The sequence below is a fragment of the Rhinolophus sinicus genome, chromosome 1 (genome assembly GCF_057876585.1).
Source record: "Rhinolophus sinicus isolate RSI-liver-muscle chromosome 1, RSI-T2T, whole genome shotgun sequence".
Classification (NCBI taxonomy): Eukaryota; Metazoa; Chordata; class Mammalia; order Chiroptera; family Rhinolophidae; genus Rhinolophus; species Rhinolophus sinicus.
This window is the reverse complement of record NC_142501.1, coordinates 205,786,257-205,799,264: the sequence shown is the minus strand read 5'-3', so window position 1 is coordinate 205,799,264 and position 13,008 is coordinate 205,786,257. Positions and strand designations below refer to the sequence as shown.

Here is a 13,008-nt window from a genome sequence, read left to right as displayed (position 1 = left end):
CTGTCCTACAATGCACTGCAATTGTTGATACTTCTGAACATGCCAAGTATGATCCTGCTATTAGGATATAAGCACCATGAAAAGAGGACAGTTTTTTCTTTTTTGTTTTCTGTTATTTCCTTCCCCTAGAACCATGCCTGGCACATAGTAGGAGCTTATAGCTTATTAATTTTTAGGGCATGTGCACTGACTGTTCCCTCTTTTTAGAAATCCTTACCTCAGAGTGTCACCTGCCTTTATTCTTCATTCCATTTCTTTTAGGTCTAGACTCAAACAGCACAGACCAATAGATAGAAGTATGAAGACAGGGGTTTGGAGTGGGTCACCTTATGGGATGACTTGGGATGGGCGGGAAATAGGAAGTCGTTCCTTATTTTTTGCACTGATACATGGGGGCCTGCTTATGAGCTCGTTGGAACTAGACACAGAGAAACCAAACAGTGGTTGAACGTATTTCTGAAAAATGCACAGAGCTTTATTATTTTTGTTCATTCGGCAGAAAGTGCATCGCACTGAAATCATCCCTCTGGCTCATTCAGCTCAAAGACTGGTTGTTACTGCTCAGATGCACATAGCTTTGCGGGCCGTGGAAACATCGAGCTCAACAACCTCAGAAAATCACACCTAAGGAAATGAATATAAAGCAAATTCCAAAATACAGTAACAAAAATGACAAAATCTGTTTAAATAATCCACTGAACTCCTGTAGCACGGTCTTCCGCTTACAGGGAACCTGGAGAGCTTACAGCATACTGAAGGGCTTTGCCATGACACCTCCTAATGGATTCTGACTTCCTCTGATCTCCTTAGCATGAATCACTCTGTACCATGGTCATGAAGAATTTGCAGAAAGAGCCCCAGGACTCCCCACAGTAGTCCATGGCATTCTTGTGGTTTGCCATGTCTGGGTCCTCCACACACTCGGCATCGTTGCTGGCCACAGTCTTGGACCCTGCTGGGCCAAGGAGGATGTTCTCTTTGGCTATGACCTGATCTTTGACCTTGTTAGGCTCCATAAGGGAGGCCTCATTGGCCATACTCTGCTCCCTGGGAGAGGGCTCCATTGTCTCCTGGCTGGGTTTCTTCCTAATCAGAGTGGAGTTCGCCAGCTTGAGGTTGGCTTCTGGAAACTTCTTTCTGCACACCTTGGTCTTCAGGACGCTCTTGGCGTCCCCACAGATGGCCTTCTGAGAGCGCAGGCTCCGGCTAACTTGCTTCCAATAGGTGCTCTTTTTGTTGGACTCCAGGCAAGGGTTTGGATTGCCCGTAAAGAAACAGGAAAACTTGTCATCCTGTCGGGTGCACTCAACCTTCAAGACGATGCCCCCCTCCTTCTCTGTCACCACCCATCTGCAGTCGGCCTGGTCTTGGGTGACAAACTTGCCTTTGGTCACTTGCTTGGGTGGCTGGCTTTTCTGCCCAGCCTGGGACTTGCCCACAGTATACATTTTATCTGTGGTGGCTTTGCTGCCACGTCTATTCTTTGCTTCCTTTTTGCCCTCCACCAAGAGAACCTGAGCGGCCAGAAGGAGGAAGGACAGCAAGGCGAGGCTATGGATCCTCATGTCTTCAGATTGGTGGGAACCTGTTTGACAAAAGGCAGTGAGTCAATGCCGGCAGCAGTTCAGCAGTGCAGGGTACACGCTCACCCTCCCTCCGCCCTGACACATGGCTGCTTGCTTAGGAATGAGATCAAGAATCCTTCTTTTTCCTGAATTGCTGGACGAGCTGCCGGTCTATTCACATTTCTGCTTGACTTGAGTCTTGAATGTCAAAGACTTAAACTTCCCACTCTATTCTTCCCTTCACCACTCTCTGAGCCTCGTTAACTCTCACTGATTCATTTACTCCTGCATTTGCTCACTCACTCACTCCTTCATTCACTCAATTCAACAAGCATTTTTGGAGCACCTACTACATGCCATGCACTAGACTAGATGTTGAATTTATCAAGGGGAATAAGAAAGTTTCACATCTTTAAAAATTAGAGGCAGCCCTTTGGGGATTCTGAATAGTATTGACCAGAAGTCTGTCCCCATTGTGTCCCCAAGTTCATGTTGGGCAATTCACTCCACCCTCCCCCGACTCTCCCCTGCACCCCCCCCCCCTCCTGCCAGGTCTCAATTCCTTTATCTGGAAATCAAGGTGCTGAATGAGATGACTGCCCACTCTCCTCCAGTTCCAGTGTACTGGATTTCTATCTCACAATTCTACACGGACTCAGACGAGCAAACTACAAGAAAGGACATAGTGACATGAAAAGTGATATTTGACCCAAGGTTAAACATGCATGGGGTTTGTACACTCTGAAATGGGTTGGTTTATGAGGGTGTTTGGGATGCAGTAAGAGTCTCAGGAAAGGCACGAAGGTGGGGACGTTAGCCAATTTCACTAGGTAAAGTGAACCAGCGTGGATAGGGGTGAATTTCCACCAACGCGTTTAGACGGTTGTGGCACACTGCGGGGCATATAGAACACCCTTAGTCAATGCTGTTAAAAATAAATCATTGAATAAATAGGATGACCTTAAACACTACACTAAACTGCATGGATTTTATTAGGTGGGCAACAAAACCACGTTTAACCAATCCACACAAGAGCCCTGCTTGTAGGTAATAATAAATCTCTTTCAGGTAACAGATATGGCAGGTAAGGCTCAGACTGGTAAATAAATTGCTCAAGATTCAATGATTAGCAAGTGACAAAGCTGGGACAGGCAGACAAAACTTATCTCTCTGGTCCTTTACATCACCCCTTATTAATCACTTCTTGCCTTCACCTTTCTCTGCCTTTCAAAAGCATTGGTAGGAAATAAAAAAGCAACTATGAACAACTCAAGATTTGGTTTGGCTTAATGCATGATGATAAGTGCTCCATTTTAAAAGAAAATATTGAATTCTGTTTGAAAAGAGGCAGGCCTAGGAAATGGCCCTCATTTCATTGCCACCCTGGGCATCTGAGCTGTTATTAGGATTGAGAAAGGAGAAGACAGTCACAAGCATGTGGACTTCCAAATGAAGGTGGGACGAGAGGCTATGAAGACCAGGTGAAGACCCACTCATTCCTCATAGCATTGGCACTCAGCCCCCACATGTCCTGATGGGATCCAGACCCCAGAAACCTGAGTTCCTGGGGGGTGCTATAAGTGGGGGAGGCAATGAATTCTTACGAGAACCAGGCCCTTACCTTGTTCTGAGTATGCAGATCCAGTGCAATCCCAGATGTCAGAGCGAGCTTGCGGGCTTACAGCTGTCTCATCTGCAGTGCAGAGCAGGGAAGGCTCTTTTTATAGGAGCCAGTGCAGACAAAGGTTTTACAACACAACACACCTGTGTAGCTCTATTCACACTCCTCCCAGCCCCGCCCCTTCAGAGAGAGCCAATTCCTGCAGGGAAAGTGTTTGGTGTAATCCTGTAGGCGGGTGTTACACACAGGACATTAGACTTGCTTGCTCATAGCCTTTCCCTTTCCCCCAACGGCCAGCTTGGGAGGACAGCTCAGCCTGGCAAAGACTCTCCTTGATGGTTCGAGGAACCCAGCAGCAATATATGTGGGGAAAGATATAAATAATAACAAAAATAATCATAGCTGCCAAATACTGTGCTAGGTTCACTTTACCTAAAACTCTCCCTTCGTGCTCATCACGTTCACTCCATGATATGTGTCATGCGGGAGACCCTGCTCGCCGTGCCATTTTTCAGGTGGGGCGGCCTGTGGGGTCTCTGCTCCCGCTCCCCACACAAGAATGCAGGATATGGTGAGGCCGAAAAGGAACACCCACGGAGCCATAGGTAGGGGAGTCATACCACTATGGTCTCACTGGAGGCTGGGCCCACCGGACGCGCGACCTGCCGTCCGCCTTTCCGCCAACCGACCGACCAACGACTCTCCTCCACTCTCTCGACTCTTCCTCTCCTCTCTTCCGCTCTCTTCGGCTCTCCTCTTCCACTCTCCTCGGCTCTGCTCGGCTCTGCTCGGCTCCTCGGCAGTCTCCGGCAGTCCTCGGCTCTCCTCCGTAGCCGCAGCAGTTATACCAGCGGCCAATCGGCTAACTGGCCACAGCCGACGGCCAATCAGCCACAGCCGACGGCCATCCACTACCCAAGCCAGCACCTTTCCACGTGAGGCCGAGAGCCTGTAAACTACTTTCTGGGGCTCTGTCCCCACAATATGGTAAGCTGTGATTCATCTCATCTGAAAGGTGGAAAATTGGAGCGGGGCGATATTCAGGGTCTGTCCAAGATCACAGAGCTGGGAGGATGAGAAGCCCAGAATTTAAGACTGAGATTCCCTGCATCCATTGTCTGCCTTTTTCCTACTTTCTAGTTAACTTTCTCTTTTTGTTAATATTTTATTTTAAGAATGACACCATGTTCTCCTGGTTTTGGCTTCCATGTCACACCTACTCCTCAGTCTCCTCCTCTCCTGGTTGCTCCTCAACCTCCTACATCCTCCCCCCCCTTTTTTTGCCTCCCTCTGCACTCTGGTTCAAGCCCTTGTTTCTCAGTCTAGTTGTGTAGGACACAGCTCCCTGGCCCATGCTGGTATTATGAGCCTTGCGCTCCCCTCCGGCTGCAGCAGTTGGTCGCCGGTCGCCGGTCGGCTGCTCATAGCAGCTCATAGCAGCTCATGGCAGCTCTCGCGGGCTGCCGGCCACTCACGCTGGCTGCCGGCCGCTCATGGCAGCACATGGTAGCCCACGGCAGCACACAGCAGCTCACACTAGCTGCTGGCCACTCACGCTGGTCGCCAGCCATGGCAGCACATGGCAGCACACAGCAGCACACAGCAGCACACAGCAGCCCATGGTCCCTCACGCTGGCTGCCGGTCACTCACGCTGGCCTCCGGCTTCTCCTGACCGCACACAGCAGCTCACGGCAGCACATGCCAACCTCCAGCTGCTCACGGCTGCCAAGCTCCAGGGAGAGCTGTTGTTCACAATCTTAGCTGTAGAGGGCGCAGCTCACTGGCTCATGTGGGAATCGAACCCTCAGCTTTTGACGTTAAGAGCCCGGCACTCCAACTGCCTGAGCCACCGGGAGAGCCCATCTGGTCAATTTTCGATAGGTATAGTCTTGGACCACAATGACCTAGGTGAAATACTGGATATAGCATCCATCCAGCTGTTACCTAACCTCTCTGAATCTCTATTTGCTCATCTACAGACGGCTGATAATAACAGTACATCATGTAGGGTTTCATAATAAATTATTTAGGGGGCCGAGCTGTTAACATAACGTAAAGCAGAACAGATTTGGTTCATACGGGGAACTCAAGTTGTCCTCTTTAAAAACAGCTGTAATTTGTTTTCCTAGTAAACACATAGGAGACTCACTTCCACAAAGACGTGGACTTCACTATATTTTGTCACCTCACTTTTCATGTTTGGACACAAGAAATTGTTCTTAATTCAGCCACAAGGAAACAATAATACAATAATGGTAATAAATGGCAACCGACCCTTGCCTTTGGGACAGAGAAAATAAGGACGCAGTGTGGACTGTGCAATCTGGTAGATCCTGGCATCTAAGGACCAACACTCAGCTCCAGCTAACTGAGAACATTTGACGTGGGGTCAGTATTTTCAGACTTCATGATTTTTTTTGTATGTACTTTTTTTTTTTAAATAAAAATGGAGACTTCTTGAATTTTTAAGAGATGCCCCAACATCCAGATGTGAGTATATGGAGTTCAGCTGGCATATAATTGAAATTTTCTAAAAACACTGTCCTGGCCCACAATAAGATCCACCTGTTTGATAATTCCAGGCTCACAGAGCCATGAATGTTGACTGGTTCACTGACAAGTTCACAGGGTCTCTTCATACATTCCATCAGAGGTGGCCTTTTCCCCAACCTGTAAGCCTCTTCTAAAATTGGCTCATTGTCCTGACCACCCCCTTGGGGAACAATGACCTCCACAAATGGGCACTCACAGTACGGTATTTTAGGAAGTTATTTGGACATAGATAAAGCAGCTTTGTTCCACAGGGAGATATAGATCAAGGTAGCCTCTGAAATAATGAGAAATTCATCTTGATCCTCAGGACGCAGCCAGATTTTTTTTTTTTTCTGGAGGAAGACTATAGGTCAGAACACAAAGCGTATTTAAAGGAAACATGTGGACTCCAGGATCCTTTCTGAGAAGTGTTTCTCTAAGTTTTGGCAGGGAACACGGAATTCCGCCCCACCCCCACCCCCCTGACCTTCAACCTTCCTGTAATTCCCAGCCCAATTTCTGCCTTGCTCTTTCTATTCCAAGCAAAGGGGCACAATATGTAAGACCAGGCTATGAAAATCTTCCCCTGTTAGCTCAGCCTGTTATTCCAAACTTGTTTCCACACACACACACACACACACACACACACACACACACACACTTCAACCTGGCCACACTAAGCACTCTCCCGCCATTTCCTGAATCCTTGGTGTACCTGCTCACTTCCTGCCTTTGCTCCTGCTGTTCCTCTTACTTGGAATGCCCTTCCAGTCCTACTTTGCCAAGCACACACAGGCTCATCCTTCAAGATCCAGCTCCAATGTATTTCATCTTCTCTCTGTTGGTGTCATTGGTCCCCTGATCCTTGCCCATGTTCCCACCCTTTTATGGAGGTTCACGAAGAGTAACAGTCAATCCCAATGAGAGCTTACAATGTACCAGCGTTGTGCTAAAGTTGTTCCCCACATTATTTCACATTTCAATATACTGAGAAAATGCTGTACTTTTACTCCAGGGCACTGGGGAAACTGGAGAGGATCTGGAGTCCTAGCACTGCTGTTCACACGGCTACCATCTCCCCATACTCCCGGATTGAGGGCATCACTGACTCCTGGAACTATGTAAAGGCTCATTGCTTTTTTCACAAGGATACCTGGAGGAAAGTCCAATCTGGTACAGATGTGGAGCTGAGGCTTAGGTGACTCAAGCACATGCCTGACACACAATTAGAGGGGAATTAAACAAAAGCCATGTCTAATATTTTTAGTAAAAACAAGGTGAGGTACCCATCCTTGTATAAATTATAAACTCCTCTTTTTCCCTCTCTCTCTCTTTTCTCACCCTATCATTCTTTTATATATATTTAAGTATTAAGTAGTATTAGCGTTACAAAAGATTTATAAAGATCATTTCCCTGCCCCACATCTCATCCAGGATCCACTACCATTAACCTCTTACGTTATAATGCCACATTTATAAAACGATTGCACCAATATTCATATAGTATTGCTAAAGTCCATGCTTTGTTTAGACCGTCTTACTTTTTACCTAATGTTCTTTTTAAAATGTTCTCTTTAACAGACTTTACTTTTAAGAGTAGTTTTTGGTTCCCAGAAAAATTGAGTAGAAGATACAGATAATTCCTATTTATACCCTGTTGCTCACTGACGTAGCTGCCCATGGTGTTAATATCTTTCCCCAGATTGGTGGCCACTACAGTTGATGAGCCTTCCTTGACACATTATACTCACCCCAAATCCATAGTTTTTCAGTCTTGGCGTTTTACAATCTGTGGGTCTTCACAAATGTATAATGACATGTATCCATCATTATAGTATCATACAGAGTGTGTTCACTGTCCTAAAAATCTTCTGGGCTCCACCAATTCATCCCTCCATCTTCCCTAACCCCTGGCAATCACTGATCTTTTTCCTGTCTCCACAGTTTTGCCTTTTCCAGAATGTCATATGGTTGGAATCATATGGAATTTAGCTTTTTCAGATTGGCTTCTTTCACTCAGTATATGATGTTAGGGTTCTTCCATGTCTTTTCACGGTTTGATAGCTTATTCCTTTTTAACACTGAATAATATTTTACTGTCTTGACGTAACACCATTTATTTATCTGTTCGCCTCCTGAAGGACATCTTGGTTGCTCACAAGTTTTGGCAATTATAAATAAAGTTGCTATAAACAATCCTGTACAGGTTTTGGTGTGGACATTAGTTTTCAACTCCTAATGGTTTTTTCTGCCCAGGATCCCATCCAAGATACCACATGACATTTAATAGCCATAACCCCTTAGGCTCTTGGCTGTGACGGTTTCTCAGGTGTCCCTTGTTTTTGATGACCTTGAGAGTTTTCTTTAGTCCCAGCCAGGTTATGTCATTCTGTTCTTCAGCAAAGATTTAAATGATGGAGAGCACATTTCCTTTTGAGGGCTTCAAAGGAAGTCTGAACACAACTTGTAACCAACCACCCACAGCTTAAAGCTGGTGATTGAATACATGTCTCATGCAGTCTGGTCCCTGGCAGGCGATTTCAAGTTCCAAAGCTGATTTTACTCATGTGTCACTACCTTTTGGTTCATTGACCTAGAGGGCTGGCACCTGTGGATGTATTCACCAGAGATTATATCACTGGATCCAATTTTGTTCTGAGGTGAGTCGTAACGGTGCATTGTACCAGGTCGACTTAGGTTAAAAATCACTCTTTTCTTCAAACGTGACCTCATATACACAGACAAAATGCTGAGTTGCTGCATCAAAGTGATATTAATTTGTTGCATGGAATCATGTGCATTAAAAACTTATTTATGTCAGAAAATGAGGAAATTGTCTAAACACACATCAGCTAAATCTATTCAGGTGTCAAAAGCACTCATCTCAGACCTACTGACTGGTACTGGCATACCAAATTTAAAGTTCTCATGATTCATGAGAGCTCAGCCTTCTTGTTTAGTACATCAAAGTTTGATGGTACATTTAGTATGGATACAAATCATAATCTATTAAAGTTCATTTCTTGGAAAGGAATGCCCTGTGTCAAACCCCATAATACGGATCCCATTTTTTTGAAGCCATGTGCAACACTTGGTTCTGATTCTGAATCCATCTCAAAATTCACAGTCTTTATATTAAATTGAACCAAATGAAATTACTGTTTGTGGCAGTGGTGGAATACCAGTAATTTTGAATGGAGCAACCTAATAATAATAGTTATTTTTCTCAACTAATAGAGCTATATCAAAGCCGTAAGTGTCCTTAAAATTATTTTTATGTGTTTTATAATAAACTCCACACAAGGGAGTTCATTGATCATCTCTAGGTTTTTCATATATATGTTTTTAAGGAAATCATTGTAAAACAGGTTAAAAATACTGTCATGCAGGGTCTCCTGCAGGGTCTCAGCTCCCGCTCCCCACATAAGAACGCAGGATATGGTGAGGCCAAAAAGGAACACCCACGGAGCCATAGGTAGGGGAGTCATACCACTACTGCTGGCGGCTGGGTTGGAGACACAGAGAGCAAACATCCGCCAGTACCCCAACAAGGAGTCTTCTTGCACCCCAGTCTCACTGGCTGCCAGGCAAGACACACGAAGTAGGATCCACACCATCTGCAATCGGCCATGCACTTTTCTGTCTGCCAACCAACCATCCAACTAGCACAGTGAGGGCAGTTATATTGGTGGCTAATGGCTAACTGGTTACAGCTGATGTCCAACCAGTCACAGCTGACGGCCATCTACTACCCGAGCCAGCACCTTTCCACGTGAGGCCGAGAGCCTGGAAACCGCTCTCTGGGACTCTGTTCCCACACATACTTTAAAGATGTCTGCTCCCTTGAGATAAAACTCCCAAAGCTCACAGATGGCCGTCTACCTGTATACACATATGCACACACATACACATGGACACACATTTACATACACACACTCATACAGTTACATCACATTTGGGTATGAACACAGGTGTGTGCCTATCACTTCCATACTTGGGGCAGAAGAAGGCACTAGAGTCTCCGTTAGAATTTTCAGTCTGTAACTTATGAGTGTTACAAAAATGCCAGTTGCCACCTGGAAAGCTGGAAAAAGGAGAAGACTACCTACCTTTCCTCTGTGTTGGTGTTGCGAGTCACCAGGCACGTGGGCATATGAATTACTACTTCTGTCATATCTACTTCTGTAGGTGAAAGGCACCAGGAAGCTGCTCTGAGAAGGCCTGCAAGGGGAAGATGGCAGCCACGGTGGGAGAGGACAAGACTCTCACATGCTGTGTGCTGTTCAGGGGAAGACAGGGAGGCAGGAGAATAAGACACTGCTTTGCTCTAAAAAGGGCAAGGTTGGCCCCTAACAAGATCTCATTTATTCTGCCAAGCAATTTGTCACTGTGCTGTCATTCATTCATTCTTCCATTCATCCAAAGAGCACTCAAGAAGCAGCTAGCATGCCCCTGGGTCTGTGTCATTGACTGGAATGCAGTCAAGGTGACACGGTCCTTGCCCTCAAAGAGATGGCAGACAACAGGGGGGAAGGCAAGGATATCAATCATGAGAATATAGGGGTAATTGCTATGTTGGAGGGAAGGCTAGGGTGCTCAAGGTGGGGACGTCCAACCCAGCCAGAGGCAGAGAGACTTTGTCAAGAGCCTGCAACTGGTTAAGAGACCACTCGACAGCTGGAAAAGAAAGAACAGTATTTATCCAATCACTACTCAGTAACCACTCTACACAAAGTGCAGGGAATGAGAAGGTGAACATGCTTTGGTTCCTGCCCTTAAGACTGGCTGACTTAGTCTACAGTTCACTATTTGATGTCGTGATGACAACTTGTCACGTCCTAACCTTAAGCCTCTGGTGATTTTCCTCTGTTTACAGAACACAGTCCAAATTTCTGAGTGACATATGAAGACCTTCCCTTCTTGATCCCAGCTAACTTCAAGGTCAATATGCCACACACCCTTCACACATACCCTTAGGCTCCAGCTAAATCTTACTTTCCACTCTTTTCCCCACGTGCCAGGCTGCTTCAGGACACTGTGCCTCTGCCAAAATGCTGTCTTCGCCTAAGATTCCACAGCACCCTTATCTGTGGGGAAAATTCTCTATCTACCTGACCCATACCCACGACAATATTCATTGTTCCGACACTATGTTCTCATACATTTGTACAGACTTCACCATTATTCCTGTTGATCTGTCACCTTGTTGTGGTTCATTCTTGTACTTGCCACCGTCATCATCCTGGGTAGTGACAGCTGTAGCCTAAAGCACAATCATGAAGCTTAGAAAGCATGTAGCAAATATTTTTGGATTGAATTGGATTTTGTATTTATCAAGATTATTCTGAATGTAATAATGGAAAGAAAACTGAAAACAACAGAAAGAAAATTGGGAATTTTTTGGAAGTTCCTTATAACTCATGTATAAATAATCATATAAATGGAGCCACTGCAAAACCGAGCCTGAGTCGCCACCCCAGAGGAACTGCCTTGCACATCTTATGCCTGAAACCTTTGGAAAGTTAAAAACAGGGTAAGATTAGCTTTGGACTGGGCCTAAGCAACATTATGTCCAAAAATACTGTTTGCAAAATAGCAAGAAGGCAGGTATTATGACTATGTAGTGGACTGAAATTAAAAAAAAAAAAAGCACGTATTTTAGAATGAACATGACTATGTTTATGTTATCTGCACCAATAGAAATGCCTACCTTCTATTGATGTAATTGTTCCTCTTCCCTTTCTCATAAATACCCATTGCCTTTGTCTCCTAATTGGAGTATTATTTGGGTTTCTGCCTGAATTAATGATTCCAGAATAGCTATTCTTATTGATTTCAAATAAATGTTGGTTTGCCTCTCACTTTGAAAGGCCTTTTTATTTTTAGGTTAACACGTGCAAGGCAAGTGTTGTGTAAGATCACTGTCGCCAAATGTACCTTTGGGATGTTAACTTATGGAGATGACTGAGTGACTATAAGAGAGGCTAATGCCATCAGAAGAAGAACTTACATTGCCTAAGACAAGAGGGCAGGCCATGCCACCCAGGGCCACAGAGGCAGCAACCGGTTTGGTCAAGAGGCAGAATTAAGAGGGAGGAGTGAGCTTAGGCCAGAGCCCTACAGGGCTGTGGAGCATAGGGGTGTGGTGCCTGGCGGCCTGGTACCTAGCCCTGGGTGGATTTAGGGCACGGGGAATATTGGCTTGATGTGTGAGAGTTAGATAAAGGAGGTACTTAACTTGTATATGAGGTAAGCTCCCAGAAAGCTATTTCCTATCATTAGTAATTAACTAGCTCTGGGACAGCCAGTCTTTCTTCGGGTTTGTAAGGCTCTCCAAGAAGTCAAACATAAGACACAGAATACTAAAAACATGATCAATTCAATCTGTCGTCTGATGTTTTGACATCATATAAGGAAGAGTTGGTGTGACGATCATAGAGACTTTTAGAGAGTAGGGCATAAGTTGCCCCAAACATCTAAGGCAGCATTTTATTATGAAAGTAACATGGAGCAACACAAGTAGAGGTATATGGAACCCTCATAGGTCAGACCATTAATAGGTTTTCTATCCATAATGCATAATCCAAGAAAATAGATCTGGACTTTTGGGCGGTCTCTAACAAACGTGGTAGAGTTGGAAACTATTAAAATTATGAGTTTGACAATACTGCCTTGGTGTGTTCCTTGGGGGAAGAAGGCAGGACCTGCAGTTATGTTGCTGGAGGATGTGAACTGAAGTTAGTAAAGCATATGTAAAGATTGGTGGGGTCGTGTGTGACCAATTTGAAGGACTGGTTACGGTGGTCAGGATCGGAGATGCCAGGCAGCACGTTGTGGTGGCAGAAGGAGGAGGGTAGGAGGACAAGGCACTGAGGAGCCAGTGGTCCTTTACCCCGGGGGCTAAGGGGGCTGACTAATAGGAGGCAGGTGTCTCCTGGGGAACGCAATAATCTCCATTAACTTCTAGAATGAGCAGATTTCCTTTCAGGCATGGGAGGTTGGTGTGTCCTTTTTGGCAGCGAGCAAGGAGTATACCAGGATCATGGGCTAAGCAGACAGTGAGCTCAGGGACACAACAGAATTCCTAACACCAAAGGAAGAAAAGCAACAAATGTCCTGTGTCCAATGTGCACCTTAGGAGAGGCAGTCCACGGGCATCGCTGTGGTAGAGATTTTAGATCAGGGTACAGTTGTCTCCAGCACAGGGGTTAAAGTCCAAGGTGAGGTGTTGGGCAGCTGCTATGTCATCTGGAGTGATGTCATTTCCAGTGGTGAGCTCCTGGACGAGG

General features: G+C 45.5%; 1 protein-coding gene across 2 annotated transcripts; it reads right to left on the bottom strand.

Moving 5' to 3' along the window:
- Positions 1–453: 453 nt before the first annotated feature.
- On the bottom strand, positions 454–4,426 carry FGFBP1 (fibroblast growth factor binding protein 1). 2 transcript variants are annotated; one of them, XM_088792766.1, is made up of 3 exons: positions 3,807–4,426; positions 3,187–3,258; positions 454–1,585 (listed from the first exon to the last, which is right to left on the bottom strand). In XM_088792766.1, exon 3 carries the CDS (start codon positions 1,563–1,565, stop codon positions 807–809), a length of 759 nt encoding a protein of 252 aa, XP_088648892.1. In that variant the 5' UTR covers positions 1,566–1,585; positions 3,187–3,258; positions 3,807–4,426; the 3' UTR covers positions 454–806. The 2 variants fall into 2 exon arrangements, with proteins under 2 accessions (XP_088648892.1, XP_019568573.2); XM_019713014.3 differs by lacking the exon at positions 3,807–4,426 and having other exon boundaries at positions 3,187–3,691.
- Between the last annotated feature and the right edge of the window lie 8,582 nt (positions 4,427–13,008).

What these genes read in the sequence shown, in the direction of transcription:
- FGFBP1 (XM_088792766.1), bottom strand. Translation starts at nt 1,565, where the DNA reads ATGAGGATCCATAGCCTCGCCTTGCTGTCCTTCCTCCTTCTGGCCGCT.